General features: G+C 45.4%; 2 protein-coding genes across 3 annotated transcripts; one reads left to right on the top strand and one right to left on the bottom strand.

The window, feature by feature from the left end:
• The first annotated feature begins 6,935 nt into the window (after nt 1–6,935).
• On the top strand, nt 6,936–13,940 carry max (myc associated factor X). 2 transcript variants are annotated; one of them, XM_080544283.1, is made up of 5 exons: nt 6,936–7,067; nt 7,621–7,647; nt 10,460–10,567; nt 12,111–12,249; nt 12,505–13,940. In XM_080544283.1, exons 1-5 carry the CDS (start codon nt 7,032–7,034, stop codon nt 12,690–12,692), a joined length of 498 nt encoding a protein of 165 aa, XP_080400409.1. In that variant the 5' UTR covers nt 6,936–7,031; the 3' UTR covers nt 12,693–13,940. The 2 variants fall into 2 exon arrangements, with proteins under 2 accessions (XP_080400409.1, XP_080400408.1); XM_080544282.1 differs by having other exon boundaries at nt 10,460–10,609.
• Nucleotides 13,941–14,730: 790 nt separating this feature from the next.
• On the bottom strand, nt 14,731–22,768 carry fntb (farnesyltransferase, CAAX box, subunit beta). The gene is made up of 12 exons (XM_080544198.1): nt 22,622–22,768; nt 22,236–22,300; nt 20,626–20,707; nt 20,302–20,393; nt 19,161–19,307; nt 18,772–18,855; nt 18,459–18,545; nt 18,060–18,189; nt 16,408–16,540; nt 16,062–16,173; nt 15,579–15,693; nt 14,731–14,937 (listed from the first exon to the last, which is right to left on the bottom strand). The coding sequence occupies exons 1-12, from the start codon at nt 22,718–22,720 to the stop codon at nt 14,812–14,814; spliced, it is 1,272 nt and encodes a 423-aa protein (XP_080400324.1). The 5' UTR covers nt 22,721–22,768; the 3' UTR covers nt 14,731–14,811.
• Nucleotides 22,769–23,292: the final 524 nt, after the last annotated feature.

The raw sequence follows: 23,292 nt of genomic DNA, 5'->3' as shown, positions 1-23,292 counted from the left end.
CACAAAATCAGGAGCTGGCAGTATGGATTTAACTATTTAATGTGGTACTAAAGGTTTACACTCAGGAGGAGTGTTATGCAGGTGTGTTAGAGTTGACACAAAATAGTGTGCTCATGCAAAGAATCTTTGTGGGTACAACAGCTTTTTATGTTATAATCCATAAAGACACCATTGTCACTGACAGTGCTGTCCTATGGCAAAAATAACACACTCACATATACTTTGTTTCGAACTAATCTTCAGTGGACTGTGGACTAAATACATTTGTGACAGGGTCTGGTGAAAAAGTCTTCAAGCAGGGCAAGGTCATTTAAAAAGGAAGATCGCTATGAACATCTAACTGCATGTTTAGCACATCACAACATACTGACAGAACATCAACATGCTAAAAACACATAACTACACATACAGTTAGGTCCGGAAGTATTTGGACAGTGACACAATTTCCATAATTTTGGCTCTGTATGCCACCACAATGGATTTGAAATGAAACAATTGAGATGTAATTTAAGTGCAGACTTTCAGCTTTAATTCAAGGGGTTGAACAAAAATATTGTATGAAACCAGTGGAGGCTCCTCCATAGAGGTGGAGGAGGCCTGGCCTCCCCAATAATTTGAGAGAAGAGAGAGAGATTTAAAAAAGTATATTTTTTATCAGACACACAACATACAATTCAGAACAATACTTCATCCATTTCTAATATTTATCCTGCAGAACAGCACTCATACACGCGTGTGGCGGAAAAAGGTACTACACGGAGGCCAGGCCTCCCCTAGGAAAGTGGTTTCTCATAGAAGTCAATGTAATGCAATTTTTTTCATGGCAATATGTGATTGGCCAAATCACTGAAAATGGGCGGGCACAGGAGACCTCCCCTGGTGCTAGGAAAAAAAAAAAAAAAAAAACACAAGAAGGGAAGGAGCTGGTTTACATAAATAAAGGCTATGTACACTATCCACTATACTATACTGTACAGATAGACGACTAGGGTTGTCATATTGCACATAGTGTTATTGCACATTCATTTGAAGTGTCGCAGTTTGCAGGCTAGAAATGTACATATTTGCGCCTCAGCACTACACCTGAATTTTTTGCAGTCCAGCAGCTGCCATCAATCCGTCCAGACTGTCCAGGGCCCAGAACCTAGGTCTTTGCTGTGTTCAGGGCCTGGATGGCCCTGGGGTAGAAGCTGTGCTTCAGTCTGTTTGTCCTTGCGGCCATGGTCCTGTACCGCCTTTTCGAGGGCAGCCGGGTAAAGTGTTCGTACCCAGGGTGGGTTGGGTCTCTGGAGATCTTGGAGGCCTTCCTGAGACAGCGTGTGTTGTACAGCTCTTCCAGAGAGGGGAGGGGGGCGCCGGTGATCTTCTGGGCTGTTCTCACGACTCTCTGTAGCGCATTTCTCTCCGCGGTTGTGCAGCTGGAGAACCAGTTGCAGATGCCGTAGGTGAGGATGCTCTCCACTGCGCCGCGGTAGTAGGCCACCATTATCTCCTGCTTGATGTGTTCCTTCCTGAGGACTCTCAGGATGTAGAGCCGCTGTTGTGCCTTCTTGATGGTGGCTGTTGTGTTGTTCTTCCAGGACAGGTCATCCTGTATGTGCACCCCCAGGAATCGGAGGGTTGAGACTCTCTCCACGCTCTCTCCGTCGATGAGCAGAGGCTGGATCTCTGACTTTTTCCTCCTGAAGTCCACGATGATTTCCTGGGTCTTTGACTGGTTCAGCAGCAGGTTGTTAACCTTGCACAGCTTGCTCAGTTGCTCTATCTCATCCCTGTACGCCGCCTCGTCCCCCCCGAGATGCAGCCCACCACGGTGGTGTCGTCTGCAAACTTTACGATGGAGTTGCTGGGGTGGACGGGGGTGAAGTCGTAGGTGTAGAGGTTGTAGAGGATGGGGCTTAGCACGCAGCCCTGGGGGGACCCAGTGCTGAGTCTGAGGGCTGTGGAGGTGTGGTAAATGCTGGGTTTCCTCCTTTATGATGCTTTGCCAGGCCTTTACTGCAGCAGTCTTCAGTTGTTGTTGTTGTTGTTGTTGTTGTTGTTGTTGTTGTTGTTGTTTGTTTGTGGGTCTTTGTGCCTTTAGTTTTGTCTTCAGCAAGTGAAATGCATGCTTGATCGGGTTGAGATCAGGTGATTGACTCTGGCCATTGCAGAATAGTCCACTTATTTGCCTTAAAAAACTCCTGGGTTGCTTACACAGTATGTTTTGGGTCATTGTCCATCTGTATTTGAAGCACCATCCAATCAACTTTGCTGAATTTGTCTGAATCTGAGCAGACAGAATGTCCCTAAACACTTCAGAATTCATCTGTCTGCTTCTGTCTTCTGTCACATCATCAATAAACACTAGTGACCCAGTGCCATTGGAAGCCAGGCATGCCCATGTCATCACACTGCCTCCACGTTTTTTTTTTACAGATGATGTGGTATGCTTCAGATCATGAGCAGTTCCAAGCCTTCTCCATACTTTTTTCTTCCCATCAGTCTGGTACAGGTTGATCTTAGTTTCATCTGTCCAAAGAATGCTGTTCCAGAACAGGGCTGGCTTTTTTTTAAATGTTTTTTGTCAAAGTCTAATCTGGCCTTTCTATTCTTGAGGCTTATGAATGGCTTGCACCTTGTGGTGAAACCTCTGTATTTGCTTGTGTGAAGTCTTTCTTTTATGGTACACTTGGATAATGATATGCCTGCCTACCTCCTGGAGACTGTTCTTCACTTGGCTGGATGTTGTGAAGGGGTTTTTCTTTACCATGTAAAGGATCCTGAGATCATCCACCACTCTCGTCTTCCATGGACGTCCAGACCTTTTTGTGGTGCCGAGCTTACCAGTGCGTTCTTTTTTTCTCAGAATGTACCAAACAGTTAATTTGGCCACTCCTAATGTTCCCGCTATCTCTCTGATGGATGTTTTGGTTGTTTTCGCAGCCTAAGGATGGCCTGTTTCACTTGCATTGAGAGCTCCATTGACTGCATGCGTATACAGCAACAGCAACAGTTTCCAAATACAAATGCCACACTTGGAATCAACTCAGACCTTTTACCTGCTTAATTGCTAAAGAAATAATGAAGGAATAGCCCACACTGGCCCATGAAACATCTTTTGAGTCAATTGTCCAATTACTTTTGGTCCCTTGAAAAAGAGGGAGCTACATATTAAAGAGCTGTAATTCCTAAACCCTTCCTTTAATTTGGATGTGAATACCCTTACCCTAAAGCTGAGAGTCTGCACTTTAAGCCCATATTCATTATATAACTGTAAACTGAAGATGTTTTGGTCAGTTAAAATAACACAAATTCTGTCTGTGTCCAAATATATACCTAACTGTAATTAGATGATCACACAGTCCTCAAAAGTTTTTTGGTCATTTGCGCAACTTTTGCGCGAGAATTGCCGACATGCGGACCTTTTCACATTTGGTATCACAATGTAAAAAGAATGTAAATAATTTTCAATTTCATGGATCATTTGTTGGTCTTGATTTACCTGATGGTTGTTTCTCTTTTCCTCAGCTCTCTGTGTCAAATGAGCTCCTCAGATGTTTCTACAGCTTCTTATGTCACAAGAGGTTTATTTGCCATGCACACATACCAACAGCTACTTCCCCCAGGCGATCAGGCTCATGAACAAGCCTACTGTAGACAATATTGACTATCATCCCCAAGCACACCCCATGTATACAGACTACATAAACCTTAAGCTCACAGCCACTTTACCACTTGAACTATCTTTTATTGTCTTATTTGTCACTGTCTTATTTGTCACTTATGTCCTGTACTATTGTCACTTTTTGTGCTGCAATGTCAGGAACCAAAACCTAAGACTTACTCTCTACACTTGTGTAATGTGACAATAAAAAAATGTGAAACCTGAAGTCAAGAAGAGCTTGCAGTGTGGAATGAACATATGGTACTAAAAATGTTCCACTCTCATTTTGGAGAAGTGTTATGCACATGTGTTTTCTTGACACTAAAGGGTGGTCCTCCACAGAATCTTTGTAAGTACGCAAAATACGGCAGCTTTTTATGTTATAATCCATAAAGACATTACAAATGTCACTGACGGTGCTGTTCTATGGCAAAAATAACACACTTACACACTAATATTCAGTGGATTGTCTAACTACATTCAGTAGCACAATGTGCACTTTTACAGTTAATTGCATTGTTCCTCTCAAAACATAGTGAGAATATTTGTTGAGAATGAGAATGTAAATAATTTTCAATTTCATGGATCATTTGTTGGTCTTGATTTTACCTTTGATGGTTGTTTCTCTTTTCCTCAGCTCTCTGTGTCAAATGAGCTCCTCAGGTATTTCTACAGCTTCTTATGTCCGAATCTGAATAATTATTGTCAGAGTCATAAATGTCTAAGCAGGGCAATCAGTTCCTACCCACAAGGTTCAAATTGTAATTGCACTGTAAACCCACACAGGGTAGAGTTCAGGTAGAGTCTTAACCTGCTGAAGAATAGCATGTGTACATATCTGAGTCTTGATAATTTTATCATCTGCATATTTCAGGGGATCTTTGTTGAATACATCAGACATTCTGTGAACAGTTTTTAAGTTAACACATACGACATATCACAAAAGACAATCATAATAATGTTTATAATGGCTTTATTCCATCTCACATATAATCACCATGTGATATGTCTCTTCTCACCATAAGAAAGGTTTCTGAGTGCCCAGGCGCCATCTAGTGTACATTTGTTTCATCCAACTAGAAAATTACAAAGAGGCACAGGCACACAAACATACAGTTTATTGCAACTTCTTAGTCATTTTTACCTTCCATGATTGGTGTTTTGAAGAAGTCTAAAAACATACTAAACTGATATTTTTTTAAATAGATAGGTTGTGCCCCTATCCCTCAGATGTACAGTGCATCATCTGACAAGACATGTTTTCTGAAGAAAACTATTAAAAAGTCACCTCTACGATCACCTCAACTAGTCTAGAAACTCAGTTCGTCAAAATATACAATACAAAACTACCGTACCCACAATCCAATGCCCTAGATAACAGTGCCCCCCTTCTCTCTCTCCCGCCCATTCATAAGTCCTGCCAGACAACAATAGCAAGAACAAAACCACCCCTAACATTTGTCTGAGCACTGGGGCCTTCCACTGCGTAGTCTACAAATGGAGGAAAGGACAAAAGAACCGTCTTTTCAAGGTTTACTTGACCCAACCCTTTAAAGAAACCGGGGGAGGGGAGGGGAGCCTTGTAGCAGGACTGGTCCTTCAGCCTTCCTATAATTACAGGCCAATGTAATGACTGCTGCCTGCTGCTGACTGGACCTCTGCAGCCTGACAATAACAGACTGGGAGTGTTAAAACGGATCATAACTCATTGACAGCACTGGGGGTAAAGTGTCAATAAAGGTGAAATATGAAACATTGAAACCAGTGGAGAAAACCTTAGTTTGGTGCCCTTAGAATAATTTCACACTCATTTCATTCTGTAGTGCTGCGCGTAGTTGAGTACTACATTGCAGTGTTTATGTCAGTCTGTATTTTTACAAGATAAAAACAGCAAAACATAACTTGATCTTGATAACTGATCTGGTTATGTGTGCAGTGCTGTCCCCATTACCTTTAAAAAATAAATATATATATATATATATATTAAAATGACAGATTTGACAGAATGTCATGTTGTTCTCATTCTAAATGGTTGATTCTAAACATTCTAAATGGTTGAGTAGTGTTAGTGTCCACTCTTATGCTATATGCTATTGGTCTCTCTCACAGAGACTTGTTCTATTTATATCATGCCCTTATATCACCATTTGCACTTCTGGTTGGATGCTAAACTGCATTTTGTTGTAGTGTACGTGTACTCTGCGATTACAATAAAGTTGAATCTAATAAAATAATCAGACAGACAGTCAGGGGGGGGGGGGGGAGAAATAGAGGGAGAATAGGAGCACAAAAGGAAGAGAGAGAGAGATGGAGGAAGCAAGAGAGAACAGCATATAGACTAGATAGAGAGAGGGAGAAAGAGAGAGGAGAGAGGGGGGGTAGAGAAGAGAGAGAGAGAGAGATAGAGAGAAGAAGAGAGAGAGAGAGAGAGAGAGAGAGAGAGAGAGAGAGAGAGAGAGAGAGAGAGAGAGAAAGGGGGGGTATAGAGGGAAGGAGAGAGGAGGTAGAGGGAAAAATAGACAGTGAGAGGCAGAGGGAGGAGGGCGGTCATTGTGAGTCTGTATATCTATGTGATTGGGTGGGTGGGTGGCTGGGAGGGGGGTGTCGTCAGCAGCTGCCGTGGCCTCCTGACCTGATGGGGGAATGGATGCGGCTCTCAACTTGTTTATACACATTTGCTGATCCAATGTTGGAGCAGCTCAAATAATCCACTGTGTAAGCTCTTTATCTAGAGCACTATTTTGTGAAGAAATTACAGATTATTTGCTTTTTCCGTCAGGGCCACCTCACCAGTATTTGCTAAAGTTAATTAGTGTAATATGTATTTTTGTTGTACTATTCGTATAGGCTATGCCTATATTTTATTTTAGACTAAGGAAAAACATGCATACCAAAAGAAAGAAAGAAAGAAAGACAGACAGACAGACAGACAGAAAATGCAGACAGACAACATTAAAGAAAGAAAGAAAGAACGATCAATATTGCTATTGTGATAATCCACGTGTCTCAATCATGGCTCCACTGACGCAGCTACTGTCTAGACTACAAATCCCTGTGCACGTCGGGAGGTAAATAGAGCGCGTAATGTTATGACTGACGGGAGATGTAGGCAATAAACAACAAATTCATGTTTGAGACACAGTGATATCATGTTGAGAAAACTACAAGTCCCATGTAACAAGTGGGCGTAACAAACAGGCGTGTCGCGGAACGGTAAACGTCCGTGTGGAGGCCAGTCACGTGTAGATTGTTCGTAGCATCTCGTTTCGTTCTTGGCTTCGCCTGTGTAGGGAGACTGGTCTGTCTGTGCGTTTGCTTAGCTAGTGTTTGCTTCATGTGGTTTTTGAGCAGCCCTTTCATTTGAAATCTACCATTTCACCGAAGAATGAGTGATAACGATGACATCGAAGTCGATAGTGACGTGAGTAGCTTTAATGTTTTCGAGTTAGCTATCAGTTACTTTTCTAGCTGGTTAGTTGGAGAGCTAGCATCCTGTATGCAAGTCAAACGCCTCTGCTAGCGATATTTATATGAGCCTGAGAGACTGCCAGTTACTCACAAGGGGTCTGTCTAATTGCTGGAATGGAATATTCCCGTTATGGAAGGCTTTAAACATTTAGCCACAAAAGTTGACCATTTATAGATAATCCGTCTCCACTTGGGAACTTTTGATCAGTACGGAAATGCATTCAAGTTGCATGTTAGCCTAGGTAGTTATTCATAGTATCGCATGAGACATTTTTGGTTCAGTGATTAGGCAGACCCTGTCAGCATCGAACTCTCTTTTTTGCAAGAAGATCAGACTCGACCCAGACTAGGAACTAGCCATCCTTCATCAAACAGTGCTGTTTACCGGATAGTTGCTTTCCTGTACACAGCTTCAATTATGATATTAAAAGGAAAAACGTTAGTTTATTGATTTAAAGTCTCTTGCAGTAGCTACAATTGTACTTTTCTGTTCTGTTTCTCTGCAGGAGGAATCACCGAGATATCACGATGTGGTGCGTAATGTCGACATGAGAACTATCCTTATTATACCATGACATTTGTGAAATGATTGACAATGTGCAGTAATGATGTCTGATCAAATAATTATAATATTCGGTTGATTAACCATAACTAGTAGAAGCGTATTAGCCTATGTTATAGCGATGCAAAAAGGACACGGCTGTCCGCATTGCCATATCAACCTTGTTGGAGCCGCATGCAAACCTATCCAGACTCTCCCCTTCAATGTAGGCCATGGCACTTGGAGGATCTGTGCACGGTGCTCGCAGAGCTGGGGTTTGGAAGGGGGCTGTAATCGTGTCATATCGTGCATTTCCCCACCTTTGCATAATGCATGCGGTAAATCCATCAAGGACTGATTGTGCACCGAACATCTTCATGCATTGCAGGGTATCCCCAATTTCTATGTGGCCCATAGGGAGCTGGAGACACGGCATCTATATTTAGAATCAAGCCTATCCTGCAGCCAGGCACAGTTCGAGCTTCGGTTATAGAAATGTCACAAGGCTTTGCCATCCAACCAGTTTCCCGGACAATTTCTAGAAATACCGCGCGTTTATGACCAGAAGTAGCCATCGCATCGCACAGACTATGTTTTCTACAATGGAATGCATTAGCTACGGAATATAATCTGCATTTAGAATAAGCCGTCATGTCAGGAAGGGTGCCGTTGGGATGTTTTCCTGTGTGTTTCAGCTAGTGATTAGAGGCGTCTTTTCTCGACAGGGCAGTGTGTGTGTGTGTGTGTGTGTGTGTGTGTGTGCGCGCGCGCCAAGTCAATGACGTAGCCACGTCGCATACTGGCGAAAAAAACACCCCGCACGACATACTTTATCAAAACAGCACATAATGCACCCCCACCCCCCAGCTGCCACTATCAAAACTAATTCACGTTGACTAACATTTGGCTGCAGATTTAGACAATATTATATTCCATGGCCTATATAGATTTGGCTGAGAGTCTGCATGCACAATCAAGATATGATTCTGTAATTTGTCCTCAAATTGGAAAAGAGATTATATTATAAACATTTGTTGAGCCTGATCACCTAGTTATGGCCTGAACCAAGCTACCAATAAAAAAGACAAATTGTCTTGGCTAATTTTCCAACTGTTTGACCACCAATATGAATTATGCTGTTTGAGCCTCCTCCAGGTTCAGCTGGCATCGACAACTATTGTTGTCCCAGGTGTGCAGTGCACTACTCTGCCGTTTCCCCTCTCTAAGGCCTTAACGTATGCCATGCCCTTATTATCCCCAGTGGATTCCCAGTTGGATGCATGGCGTCCACAGGGCGTTTCTATGCCAGGCCTCTAGTCACTGAACAGGAAGGTATCAAAATGGCCACCACACTCATAATTGCACATAATACCTGTCACATGTTTGTTTATGTGCTACGCCATATAGAGGGAGTGGATTTGTGGTTGTGTTGTTGCTGTGGAGAGTGCACCTGTGTCTCAACAGTGCACTGGGGATGATGACTGTTGTGCAATAAACAGCTGTCTGTCTCTGCTCCCTCCCGTATAACATTCCTATAATGCCTAGTCATGGACTTGTGATGGAACCTTGGACATAGTACTGTGCTAACCCCCTGACATCCACGCATGTGACCCACTGAGCGCGACGTTGCATTCGTTCTGTGGGCTCAGTCGGTAGAGGGTTGCGCTAACAACTCGTAGGTTGTTGGTTCGATTCCCGCTGGGACCGTGTACCAGCTATATGGCATATATGAAGTCTCAACAGTATGCCTATATATGGTGTTTGAGTGTCGGTTTCGTTATGCCGATGCAGAGGGTTTATTAAGGCCTGTTATGAGTCACAGACCTGATGCTGGCCTGGCCGGGGCCATAAACAGGTTGAGCTGCCGCAGGGCAGGCGCCTGGCTGCTCTCTGCCCATCCCTGGCCCTGTCATGTGACCTCGGCTGGCAGCCTTCTTTACCAGTCTTCTTTACCATCTAAACTGAATGCAAATGTCAATGTAAAGAGGATTGTGTAGGACACACACACACACACCGAGTTCCGGGCAGCCATAGCAGTTGGGTCTGGGGCCCTCTCGCGGTGTAGCTGATAGTCCTATCCACACCAAGACGTCAATTATAATCTAATCTATGTATCCTTTTAAAACATACTGCCTATTGTGTTTTATATAATACATTTATACACACAAGGCCAGTTAACATTTAGCAGTCTTGTTAATCAGTCGGTGGTGTTGTTAAGCGGTAGTGGTGGTGGTAGTGGTCAAATTCGGCAAAAAAAAAATCAATGTCATTAGGTTGGCCTCTCAGTCCTCCGCTCAGTCACCTCATCTGAATGGGTTTAGTGTCTTCCCCCCCGCCCGGTCAAGAACTAGGTCACTCATCCCCAGCCCTGCTCGTTCACACAGTCACAATGGGACAGGGCCGGGGCTGCGCCGGGGTCAACTTCTAGCAACAGCTAAAGCTACGCTACGCACACTGATGGGAGGGGGCTGCCCACACTGCCACGGTGCCAGGCAGTCATAGAAACCACTGTAGATCTAACGGTGCCAGACCAGCTAGCTTAGCTGACTCCATGAAGACGTTTCTGGCTGTGCCGTGTTTCACTGTGTCACTGCCAGCCCCAGACATAGCCCAGATGGCTGGCTGGATGGAGCCTGGCCCTGCAGTAGTGGACACACACACACACACACATACTTGGGAGTGTAGGGGGTGGTGGGGACTGGGCTAGGGACAAGTTGGAGGGCCCGTGTGTGTGTGACCTGCTGTCCTCTCTGGTGGCCTGCTGCCCCAGCTGAAGCCTGTCCATTGTCACTCTCTCGTTGCAGGCAGACAAGCGGGCACACCACAATGCGCTGGAGCGCAAACGTAGGGACCACATTAAAGACAGCTTTCACAGCCTCCGTGATTCCGTGCCCGCCTTGCAAGGGGAAAAGGTTGGTAAAGCCTGGTCGGGAATCTGTATGACCCGTCAGGAGGTAAAAAAATCAGGCTCACTCTTACCAAACTCATTATGTTGATGTTGTTGATGATATTGTGGGGTGGGGAACTTTGGGTTGTTGTTGTTGTTGCTGTTTGTCATGTAATGTCATTGAAATTGTTAAGCTGATGTGTGGGCTAGGACGTGGGGTTTTGTAGCAAGGAATGGGTGCTTTAAGTGAAAGTGAATGTGCTTTAAATACTGTGAAATGTGTTGATTTCATGTGAGAGAATGTTTATGATTTAATGTGTGCTGTTATTGCTGTGTAATCTAAATGTAATGCTTTAACATACTATTTTAGCATTGATAAGCTGGAGGGAGGGGATGAAAAGAGAGAGAAGGAGGGAGGGAGAGAGGGAGAATGGAAAACAACATGTATAGCATACAGCCTAAAGGCGAGGACCAGCGTTAGGAAGTTATTATGAGCAAATTTGTTGCACTTTCCTGTTTTGACATCTCTGACATTGAGGGCTAGGCAGTGCACCCAACAGCCAGCCCCCCCCCCCCCCCCCCCCAGTCTTTCCTCAGTCAGGAGAGAGGTGAGGGGGAGGACAGTTAAAGGTGACGTGTGGGTGTGTGTTGATGACTTCAGTGCGCAGAGATGCAGGTGTAGATTACAGTGTGTGTGTGTGTGTGTGTGTGTGTGTGCGTGCGTGCCATTTGAAACGGTCCCTCAGATCACAGCGTTAGGTTATGCTAGCAGCGATCCTCGAGGGTGTTTTGTTTGCTCTCAGTCGCCGGGGGCGGGGGGGGAAGAGAGAGGGATAGAGGTGATGGAACTGCTAGCTATCGCAGACGGATGTTAAGTCAATACTAATGGCAGGTAAAGTTACAGCAGCGCACACAGATGGATTGTTGAGTTTCTCCGTCGACTAAAGCGGGTGAGCAAATGGCCTGTTACATCAGGTCATGTGATAATGTTGGCCTATGTTATTACCAAGGATGCTCCTGATGTACTCTCCCAGTTGATAATTGAATGGTCACTGATAGTCTGTGAGGTTTTGTTTTTTGCGTTGGGTGAAGTCTGTATTCCAGGCTGGCATCTGTTGAGAGAGGCCGGTGTTCTCTCCCCACTTAAACCCATGGAGACGTTGTGATGAGTAATAGTAAACTGTGTTTTAATCTGAGTAGAAATCTCCAGTGCCACCCATGATTGTTTTGTCCCACTCTTATTGGGCCACTCGGGACCCGGAATGTCATTAAGTCGATGAACCCCGAGTCTGTTATGTTTAAGGTTATGGAGGATTCTGAAGTTGTCAGACTCGAAGCAGGCTCTATTCCTTTTCTGAAGTTTCAGAAAGGGGAATTCTGAATAGGGTTGGGGTTATTTTGAATGTCACATTATTGCCCTGTGTTTAGTAACAGTACAGCCTATGCTTGGTTTCGGACTGCAGTTCAGTGGGGGCTAGTGGAGGAAGAGGACAGGAGCTGTAATAAGCAATGTAATATGGACACTGCAACCGTGTGTTATATTTGAGTTTTTCCTTTGTTGCTGATAGCAATCTATCAAACAGGCGTCCCGAGCTCAAATCCTAGACAAAGCCACAGAGTATATCCAATACATGAGGCGGAAAAACCACACACACCAGCAGGACATTGACGACCTGAAGAGGCAGAACGCTCTGCTGGAGCAGCAAGGTGAGTCGTGATGAACGCCATCATATAGTATGTGTGACCTCCTGTGTGTGTCTGAGGCACAAGGCAATGGCCAGTCCTCCCCCTGTGGGCTTCGGTCATAGTTTTCTGTCCTTGATGAAGGTTAGCCCCAATTTGACTCTACCTTTCTGTATTTCTCCCCCCCCCTTCTTTTCCCTCCCTTTCTCTCTGTGGTCTGACACCTTTCATCACCCCCCTCTCCTCTCTCTGCTACTCTATCCGTCTCTCCAACTGCAGTGCGTGCACTGGAAAAGGTCAAGGGGTCGACTCAGCTCCAGGCCAGCTATTCTTCGTCAGACAGCAGCCTGTACACCAACCCCAAGGGCAGCGCCGTGTCGGCCTTCGACGGCGGCTCCGACTCCAGCTCCGAGTCTGAGCCAGAGGAACCTCCCAACAGGAAGAAGCTGCGTGTGGAGGCCAGCTAGAGTGCAGCACCATCCCTGGTGTGGAGGGGTGCTGCAGTCTTCAGCTCTGCCTGAAAGTCTCCACGTCCCTTCCGCCCCCTCTGGGTGTGGTGTCTCTGGAGACTCCATCCATCCAGTCCTCCCTTCTGGTCCATCTCTCCTGTCCCCTCACACACGCTCTCTCCCAGGAGACAGCAGGGTGGAAGACGACAGATTTAAAAACAACAAAAATCAAAAAAAAAAAAAAAAACGTGCAGAGCTTCTGTTTTTCTCTCCCTCCCTCCCTTTGTCCCTCTTTGTCCCTCTCTTTGACTCCCTAGCATTGGTATCTCTCTCAGTAACCACAACCTTCCAAAACCCAAAATGAGGCAGCTTTGCTACATAAGGACTCGATGCTTTTGTACCCTCAGCATACTTCTTCCTCCAAAAAGAACATGGAGAGGAGTGACCAAGGCGTACTCCTCCAAGCACTGCTAAGATCTACTTTTTGTTTCTTTCGTTGATTATCTTGATATGAATTTGTTTAGAATTTACACACACGCCTAGAAGAATCGTCCTGTTGGAGAAGTTTACCTTTTTAAACATTTGTACTTTTCCACAAAAGAATGTGAAGATACTTTGAAGCAATTATTGATGTAAAAGCGAAACCCACCTCAGGCCCGCTGGATTGCAGATGTTTTCAATTTTGACACGTTTGTTAGAAGAAGAAAAACTTTAACCCCTTTGTTGAAATTGATGTTTTGAAAAACGGGAGAAGATTCCTAACTTGTATCGTATATCGTCCTTTAGCTTGAACTAGTGAATGAATTTAGGTGGCTGAATATGTTAGGCATCTCGTTTAAAAAAAAAAAAAACTTTAAAAAATCATTGATTGGATGTTTTCTCTTCAAGTTCTCAAAAAATATGTTATGCATTTTGTATTATTCTCACAACTCATGGAAAAATACCAATTTGTCACTTGTAGTTTTCCTTATGGGTATGAACTAGATCTTGAATGTCAAAAGGTAGTTCCCATGTTTTTCAATGGGGGAAAAAAGGTCCCTGTCAACGTGTTGTGATTACACAGTAAAATCTTAAATGTTGCTGAATCCCCAAGAAAAAAAAAGAAAGCATTTGCGTGTCTAGGAAATGTGTGTGTATGTATCTTTTCCATTTTATTTCCATTCTAGGGTATGATTAGTGTATACTAAATAGATCTGTTTGTCCGATTCCATTCCATGGAAATTACAGGTATGTTGTACATACTGCCAACAATTGTCTTGCAAGTTGAGGCCTACCTTTACTATGAGACTATAAATAAAACTATTTTATCCTTTATGTGCGCCATGTGAATGTTTTAGTCCCGATTACATCACATAATCCTATTACATACTAACAAATGGGTCTTTTATAAAGCTTTGCCTCCAAAATGTAAAGAAACTAAATGCACCGTCTGGTCTGTTACACTGCACAACTTAATTTCTACTGTCATGAGAAGCGGCTAGGTGTCACTCTTTCAGTTAATTTTCATTTCACTTCTAGAAAAAAACATGACTAGAGTATATGAATGCCCTTTAGATATAAACCTGTCCAGGCTGTCCATAAAGCTTTTTTGGAGACTGACTGGTCTGTGTCTTAGTGTACTGACTCCACAGGTTCAAGTTTTTCTGGTTTACGGTGATGCAGGCCTGTGTTGTCACGAACAGACGTTTGGGTACATTGACGTTTATGTAATTGGTTTCCTCTCGCAGGTATGTGTTACTCACTCCTTCAACAGACACCGTTTAGAGAGCCGTTTGCTCCACCCTGCAAATAACCTCCCCGTTAATTAGTTACATACCGTTTGTCCCTATTATTACCTTTCATAAAATCACATAATAATAAGAGGTGCTCAGTTGCAATTCTATTCATATAGATTAAAATAAATAAAAAAATTTGCCTTCCACTTTAGTATTGATCCCAACCCTGTTCGTCATAGTTCTACTCAGCCTGAATGCCCTACCAGTAGAGACCAACTTCTTCATTTCATGCACATTGATAGAACCACAAAGCGCCAACAGTACTGGTTTTATTTGCCTTGATTAATAACTCGGTCGCACACACATGCCACCCATGTCCAACACAATTCAGACATCAAAGCACTGACACATCTCTCTATTCTCTAGGACTGGTCGGCGGTGGTGTCGTTAGCCTTAGTTTTCTGGCCTGGGACAGGGAGCTGGTGGAAGTGCTGGATGGCCTGGGCCACCTTCTCTGGGCAGATGTTGTAGACAGGGTGGGTGGGGGCCTGGTGGGGAGCAGAGGAACACATGCTCTGGGGGTGAATACACAACATGGTTTTCCTTTTCCTTTTCCTATTGCCTTATTGCCTGCCAATTGTCTGAATACTGCTAATTGTATCCTGTATTATTTGTCACTTATGTCCTATACTATTGTCTTTTTTTAATCTTGAATTATGCCTATTGCCTTATGCTGCAATGTCAGGACCCGAAGCCTAAGAATGTTACTCTCTTACACTCGTAATGTGACGTAAGAACAAAACCTTTAAAAAGCCCTCGGGGCACCTGGGTGGGTCACTGGTGGCTCACTAAGGAGCAGGTCACGTAATGGCCATCGACCTATCCTGCATGTCATCCCCTCCTCTCTCTCACCCACCCTTCCTGTCAATCTCTATGGTCTCTATCCCAATAAAGCAGAGATGCCGTAAAACATGCAAAACAATATATCATATCATTAGTGTTATGTCAAATCAGTTTTGAATGACATTTACAGGGCCGTTGCCTAGGGTGAACTGTTAAGAACTTTATTATCCTTTATCAATTGATTCCCTACTTTTATTTCACTATACAAATGCCCACTCCAAGTCTAAACCCCTGTCTATCTGAAAGGCCATTTCTCTCTGCTAAACCATTCCTGCTAGGGTCTCACCAGACGGTTCTCCTCCTTGCCGAGGACCAGCTCGTGGTGGAGGTCCATGTTGCCAAAGTGCTGGGCTATAGAGAGGCCGCTCAGACAGTAACAGGTGTGGTAGAAATCTCTGGACCTGGAGGGTGGAAAGAAGAGGAACACATTTTTTTTTTGTGAAGATCACAAACAATGAAACATTCATTATGTCAAATAAAGGTTTGGTAAGGTGTTTGGTGTTAATAAAGTGTACCGCAGTGTGTTTTATGTGTGCTGTATAAGAAAGTATCGATGAGTGTTGTATGGATTTGGTGTTGGTGAGGTAGACTACTACTGACCTGTCAGGCTTGTCAAACAAGGTCAAACCAGCTTCCAGCTGGGGTCAGTATGGTGTGTGTATGTCTTACTGACTTGTGTCTTACTGACAAATGGTGTCTTGCTGACTTGTCAAAAAGCCTCCAACTGTGGTCAGTACACTGTGTGTGTGTGTGTGTGTGTGTTACTGACTTGCCGGGCTTGTCCAGCAGGCCTCCAGCGGGGTTCTGACAGCACAGGAGGATGTACTCCTGCAGGGCTTGCTGCTCAAACATCCACCTCTGCATGCTGAGTGTCGAGTCCCCTGGACACACACACACACACACACACATAAACACACACGCGCACACACACGCACACGCAAAATCAATCTGAAAACAGCACTACACGTGTTTTGCATAGATGTTATGCAAACATTTTATAGGTGAAGACGCGTGGGTGTTCGTGAATGCAAATGAGCAAACAAGAACTCCCAGTGTGGATGGATGAGTGGTCTGAGAGGGCAATCTGGCGGCAGGGGAGGGGGGGGTCGGGGTACCTTCTTTGTAGAGGGCTCTGTGGAGCAGGGGCAGCAGCCCCGCCTGCCAGAAGGAGTAGCAGCCGTCCACCAGCTTGTTGCAGCGGCCCTGGAAGCCCCCCTCGTAGCGCATCTGTCTGCCGGTCACCCACCTCTGAGGAGCAGGACAGACCAGCGCCATGGTGACCAACTGTCCCACTGGTGAAAGGCACTGCACGGCGGCTATTTTGGGTCCTAATGACCTGATCGTAGATCGTACAATGTACAGGAAGAGAGGCTTCCGTGCGCTTAAACACGTGAAACACGACCTCACAGCCCAGTGGCCAGGAGACTGATATTCCCCTATTGTGCACAAGAGGGAAATATTATCGTGGCGTCGTCTTGTGAATGTTACTATTCAGTACTCTGTGATCACATAAGAAGGTTTCGTAACATCCCACATCTGCACGTGTATCCCTTATCAACCCTGAAGACGGAAGCTCTCTGTGGTACAACTAACACCGTCAACCAGCTGTACAGTGCGGTGCTTTGGGGCCTTTAGCCTTTCACTTTGATCCCATGAGGCCATAATCAGAGAGGGTAAAATTAATTGATATTTGCTGATGGGGGGGGGGGGGTTGGAATAGCGGTTGCCATGGCAACTTCTAATTGGACTCTCTCCAAAACCATGAGGCCGAACGGAATCATTATCAAAGGGGCTTAAATACCATCTGGTGTCCTGTGGGCTAGGGTGGTCCTGAGGAGCTGGGTGGAATGCTGTTAATTAATTCAGCTCTACGTCCTGATTTCACATTGAGAACGATGACAATGAGTAAAATCACCTGACTCACCGATATTTCATTTTCACCTCAGTTTTCAATTGGAAATCGGTTCAGTGAGTTCAGCTGATTCACAGTATTTCTAGAAATTAAAACTGGGAAGAATTCCAGGGGCTGACCTGAAGGTCTTTGGGGTGGGGGGGGGGGCTGCTTATCGCTGAATGACACAGCACTGAAGTCAGATCGAGTCTGAATTCCGTGACGGTTACATCTGACCTCGGCACAGTCCTTCAATGACGTCCGCTGCACGTAGGCTGTTGCGAATGTACCGTCACGCCTGTTCTGGGACCAGAGGATGCTGGTTGATGGCGACGAAGGGGTATTTTAGGCCTCTTACATCAGGACCCCTCCCCCCCCCCCCCAACCCCACCCACCCAGTGTGTCTTTTCATCCCTATAGTCCTATCTGAGACCCTGACCTTACCCTGTACGCCTCCTCTATCGACAGAAATCTATATGCTGCTGGTCCCCGGGGGGCCGCTGACATGGGACACATCGGCAGAGGTCGTCCTGTATCTTGCAGTGAACGGTTGATATAATGTGTGGTCTGGATGCTGCTGAGCAACGTTAGCTAGGCTTACCTGAACAGTAGGCCATATGACTGAATGAGGCCAGAATGCCATATACAGAATAAGGAGAGAAGTGGAAATTTGGGATAAAAAAAAAAAGAAAAGAAAAAAGGGTTAGGGAAGTGTCCTGTCAGGTAGTCTTCCTAGTTTACACTACACCCCCCCCCCCCCCCCCCCCCCATCCCCATCATAGAGGATATCGGAATGGTTCCTAATGCCACCGCGAGAACCTGGAAACTGTAATGTGACAAGTGTGAGGTAAACAGGTGGTATGGCCGGTGTCTCACCAGCAGGGACTTCAGGTCCAGCATGTGCTCCTTGCCCAGGATGACCATGGCTGCCGTGCCACAGAAGGTGTACCCTCCGTGGGCCTCCAGCCCCGGCACGCCCCCCAGACCCCCCTCCCAGTTCTGGCAGCTGGGGGGGGGGAAAGAAAACACCACACGAAGGGGGGGGGATAGTTAACACACAGCACAGTCTTATCGTTCACTGCAATGCCGTCGTATGATAAACCAACACGACTAGTGAGGCTGTTCACATTTTTGACGAAATTAGGTTGTTGTTGTAACAGAATGTAGTCTCAATGACTTGTGAAGTAAAGGGGAAATGAATAAAGAGATATCTATGAACTGGTGTTGATGACGAGTGAGGGGTGGGGGGTATGTGTGTGTGTGTGTCCTCCATACCTGAGGATCCACGTAGGTGTGTCCTTGAACAGTGTGGGTGTCATGATGTTTGTGAGAGAGGCCACTGATGCAGCACAGTATGCACTCCTATGAGAGAGGGAGAGACACACACAGCTATTAATGCACAGGAGATAGATAGACACACACACACACGCACACACACACACACACACACACACACACACACACACAGACACACACACAGACACACAGACACACAGACAGACACAGACACAGACACACAGACAGAGAGGGTATGTAGGATAGGTTCTTATCACCAAGGCTCCAGTGAAACCATGGCGATGACTCTCACCTGACGTCCACCTCCCCGCCTACGTGCATCACAAAGGAGCCATCTGGCTGTCTCACAGAGAACAGGAAATCAAGGAGCTTCTCTCTGAGGGTGGGGGGGGGGAAGAGGAGAGAGGCTGTCGGGGTTACTATGAACACCAGATAGTAATCAACACAACAACAACAAAAATTAGCACCCTCAGGCACATCCAGGAGGAAACGCAATCACTAAGTCTAGGCTCTGAGGCACCAAAATGGAAACATGTACAAAGAGTGAATCTGCCAGGGACGTGCGTGTGTGTGTGTGTGTGTGTGTGTATGTAAAAAATAGAGGTGCGGTCAATACGTCCCTGGGGGGGTCATATCCATCATAAGCCAGGTAACCTAGCAACATCAGTGCCGGAATGTTACCTGTCTATGACACTGTAGGCCTCCTCGGTGCCGATGATGGAGAGGGCGTTGACCGCAGCGTAGGTGGGCGCCAGGTGGGCATGTTGACCAGGACCTCCAGCGAAGCCCCCCTTCGCAGTCTGGCACCGGGCCAGGAACTTGCACACACTGCAGGGCATAGGAGGAGGAGTTAAGTTATATACACACACACACACGCAGACAGGCAGACAGACAGACAGACAAGACAGACAGACAAGCTATAACACAAACCGAGTCCAGGAAACGTCATACACACAGGGCCGCTTTAGACTTAAAAGCATCTTTATTTGAGAACAACAACAAAAAGCGGTCCATCTCGTGTGCTAAGAGAGTCCGCACTAGCAAGCGACACACTGTGAGCACCGCCGCAGTGCAGAGAGCTCACTGTCCACCGCCTAGTCACAGAAGCTGACGTGGCATAAGGGAAGAGCATCTAAACCACGGTTTCCCCCCCATCTAGTCCTAACACCAGTCTGCTGCCCCAGCTCAAACACTGCACCAAACACAGCCCTCCCTCCACAGATCTGAGAGGACTGGATGGGTGGAGTGCGGGTGGGCGCGGAAACCGTACTCTCACTCATACCCTCACGGGCAGATCAGCGATGATGACCCCGTGAAAGAGGCAAGAGGGAGAGACACACGTTCGTATTTGAACAGGACCTGCGGCTCGGGTTAGGCACGAGGCCCTCACGTTGGCAAGGGGCAATGCCAGCCGGTGGGTTGGCATTCCTGACAGTACCGACTCTCAGGAAACAGATGCCAGTGCCGGTGGGTTGGCATTTGTTCCAGCAGTGAGGCGTTTGGATTGTGGTACAGTGTGGTGGGCTGACATTAGTACAGTAGCTGTACAGTAGCTGTACTGTAGCAGTACATTAGCAGCACGGTAGCATTACGGAACCAGTACATAAGCAGTATATTAGCTATTCAGTAATACTACACCAGCTGTAGTAAAATAGCAGTATATTAGCAGTGCATAAGCAGTATATTAGCTATTTAGTAACAGTACACCAGGGGTAGTAAATGAGCAGTACAGTAGAAGTACACAAGGGGTAGTAAATGAGCAGTATATTAGCAGTAGAGTAGTAGTGTGGTAGCAGGGTGACAGCACGGCAGCAGTACTCACTCAGAGGCAACGGCGGCAGGCACGGGCTCCTCCAGCAGCTCCAGGCTGTGCAGGATCCAGTAGCAGAGCCAAGGCCTGCTGGCATCCAGGCACTACAGGACCACACAGGTATTACACACAGGCCAACACACACACACACACACACACGCACACGCACACACGGACAGGCAGGCAGGCAGGCCAACACGCACGCACGCAGACACACACACGCATGGTAGAACTTTACCACTAATGGTTAGCTACTGTAAGTGACTCAGACATTCTTGCAAAGTGGTTTAGTGGTTATCAGTTTCATAATATCTGAATGTGTTTATGGTTACTTACCTCATATGCATCTGAGAGATTACGTAAGCCCTTCTTGAGATACTGGTAGTGCTGCTCCCGTAATAGAGTAGGCCTGGTTAACCTGGTTCCCGTAATAGAGTAGACATGATTAACGTCATTAATACATGTACATGTGGTTGCTAGCAGATATAATAGAGAAGAAATACACATGTTAAGATACTGAAACAATAAATGCCAATAATGGACATTATTATAACATGGAGTAGATCAGGTCGACTAAAGCGTTTCTCTTCCAGGCACAAAGACTTTTTCTTTGTAGTTAATGATGTCTTAAGAGTTTCATACGTGTAAGATTGTTCTCAGGGCTCCTCTGGCTTCAAAAAACATTCACTCTCCTCTCTACCAATTACCTTAGTTTCCAGCGCCAACAGTGTGTGTGTGTGTGTGTGTGTGTGTGTGTGTGTGTGTAGTGTGTTGGTGTGTTGGTGTGTGTGCAACTGTGTCTGCGTAACCATGAGTCACAGAGAACCTTGTGACGCTCACTCCTCTCTCCCCGTAGATAACCTTTTCTCTGAGGTGTGCAGAGACTCATGTAATTAGAGTCTACCTGCGCTGAGTCAGTCCCAGATCAACTGGCATGCAATCATTACCCCCGCAGTCTCAGCAAGGGGGCTCAGCACGTTCCAGGTGTTCCATTAGGCTAGCCTTTCAAGTAGACGGGACCGTGGTAGTGAAGGACAGACAAGGCCGGGTAATAATACTGCTAGGCTCATCTGAATGATAGTTCAGTCACCCTCCCATCATTGCTGTCCAGATGTCTACCTTGATATTGAGGAGAAGGGTAGATTATGGGTTGGATTGTACAGAACGGCTGGCGGTTTTTCCGAGTGAGGACGTAGGTCGAGCCCTACTACAGTATCCAAGCAGCGAGGGGGCAGTCACTTTGGGCATTACTGGAATACAGTGCACTGATGTGATATGACAATGGTGACTCACAATATTAGCGAGCGATCAAATGTGAACAAATATAAAACGACATAATTCCATCCAAATGTTATACTGCCGTAGAGTATCCAAGTGGTTGTCATGGAAACCGGTGAGTCAACCTGTTATTGGTTGAGTGATAACTGATGGCACGGAGCAAGGGAAAACAATCGTGTGTGGGCGGAGGATCAAGACATCCATTATAGAGGGGTCTGTCTGAAGGCCGCAATAAAACAAGCAATAGCCTGCATACCCACCGAAAATGGATATTACACTTTTCATAGAAATGAAAATGCCTTAACTAATTTGACAGTACCCAATAGCTATGAATTATATGGTCGTGCACATTTTAAGGGTAATATCATGAGGTGTTTGAAATAGAGAAAAAACAAGATATTGCTTTGTCAATCCCATGCTGCCACGGTTATAAGGCTCTCCATGAACATCGTTTGAAAGTGAGTGAGTGTAATAAGGCCAAGACTGTCTTCCAAATCTGATCCGAGGGTTCAGTTTGAAATGCCACTGTTTTACTGGTCTATTTGGGCTAGTTACTACGTTACCTAAGAAAGATGGTAAGATCAAACTCAAAGCAATGACAGATTCTCACAGCTAGGACTTAACTTAGTGAACATGCCAAAGACCAGAGGACGCCGAACATGACTTACTGTGGTAAACTGTGTAGTTGCTGGTAAGAACTGATTACTTCTCGAATACTTCGTTCGACTTTTCTCTGGATAACATAAAAAGATGTGGGAGTGAAAGACAAATCAAAACAGAAAAGGAGAGTTTCCAACAGCCATGATAATCAACATCCAGCTAAGACTACCCCCTTAATCTCTCGTTTCATGTTCTTAGCTAGGAGCTCATTACAAGCGGCTAATGCCAACCATGGTTTAGTTGGCTACTCTTATTAAGCAATTGCAATTTAATGAGCAAAAAAAAAACACACAATAAAAGCACATCTACAAGTGTTGTGTGTTTAGCTATCTCACTTGTGAGCTCATGTGGCCAGCTAGCTGGCTAACTAAAGTAGCCAGTCTGAGAGGCTCACCTGCTCCACTGAAGTCACCGTCTCAACTCCGTCGTCTGTGAATAACTCGGCAGCGTGACATTCGCCAAAGCACCGTAGAGGCGGCGGTACCCTCTCCATGTTAGTATTGGTAATTGTCTAAGTATGTTGAAAAGTGTCCTGTAATTATCCCTCAACTATATTTTGTTAGAACAACAAATGAAACCACGAAGAGTTTGACAGATATTTCCTCTCGTGGGCGTGGTTACTACGCTGCATACGGCAAGTCAGATCGGACAATCTAGCTAGTCCAAAATGTAAAAAGCGAGAGAGAGAGAGAGAGAGAGAGAGAGAGAGAGAGAGAGAGAGAGAGAGAGAGAGAGAGAGAGAGAGAGAGAGAGAGAGAGAGAGAGAGAGAGAGAGAGAGAGAGAGAGAGATTGTAGAGAGTTATAAAGCCTGCTATAGAATTGTAATGCGTTTACTAGATGTGACGTTTTGTACAAATTAATCAAAAGATTTGCGTGGAAATGCCTCAATTCATCCCACTCTGCCAACAAGTAAAACTGCAACTTGATGTGTTCACTTAACACTTAACACTTCAAATTGATTGACAGGCTAATAAAGGACGGGATATATGAGCTAGACTATAGCTTTTAACAAAACCGTTTTTCGAAAACATTGTCTTGTTCTTCTTCTCCTCACTTTATTTATC

The sequence above is a fragment of the Nansenia antarctica genome (assembly GCF_963989245.1).
Source record: "Nansenia antarctica genome assembly, chromosome: 1".
Lineage (NCBI taxonomy): Eukaryota > Metazoa > Chordata > Actinopteri > Argentiniformes > Microstomatidae > Nansenia > Nansenia antarctica.
The sequence above is the reverse complement of the archived record's forward strand: the minus strand, read 5'-3'. Positions and strand labels throughout refer to the sequence as shown.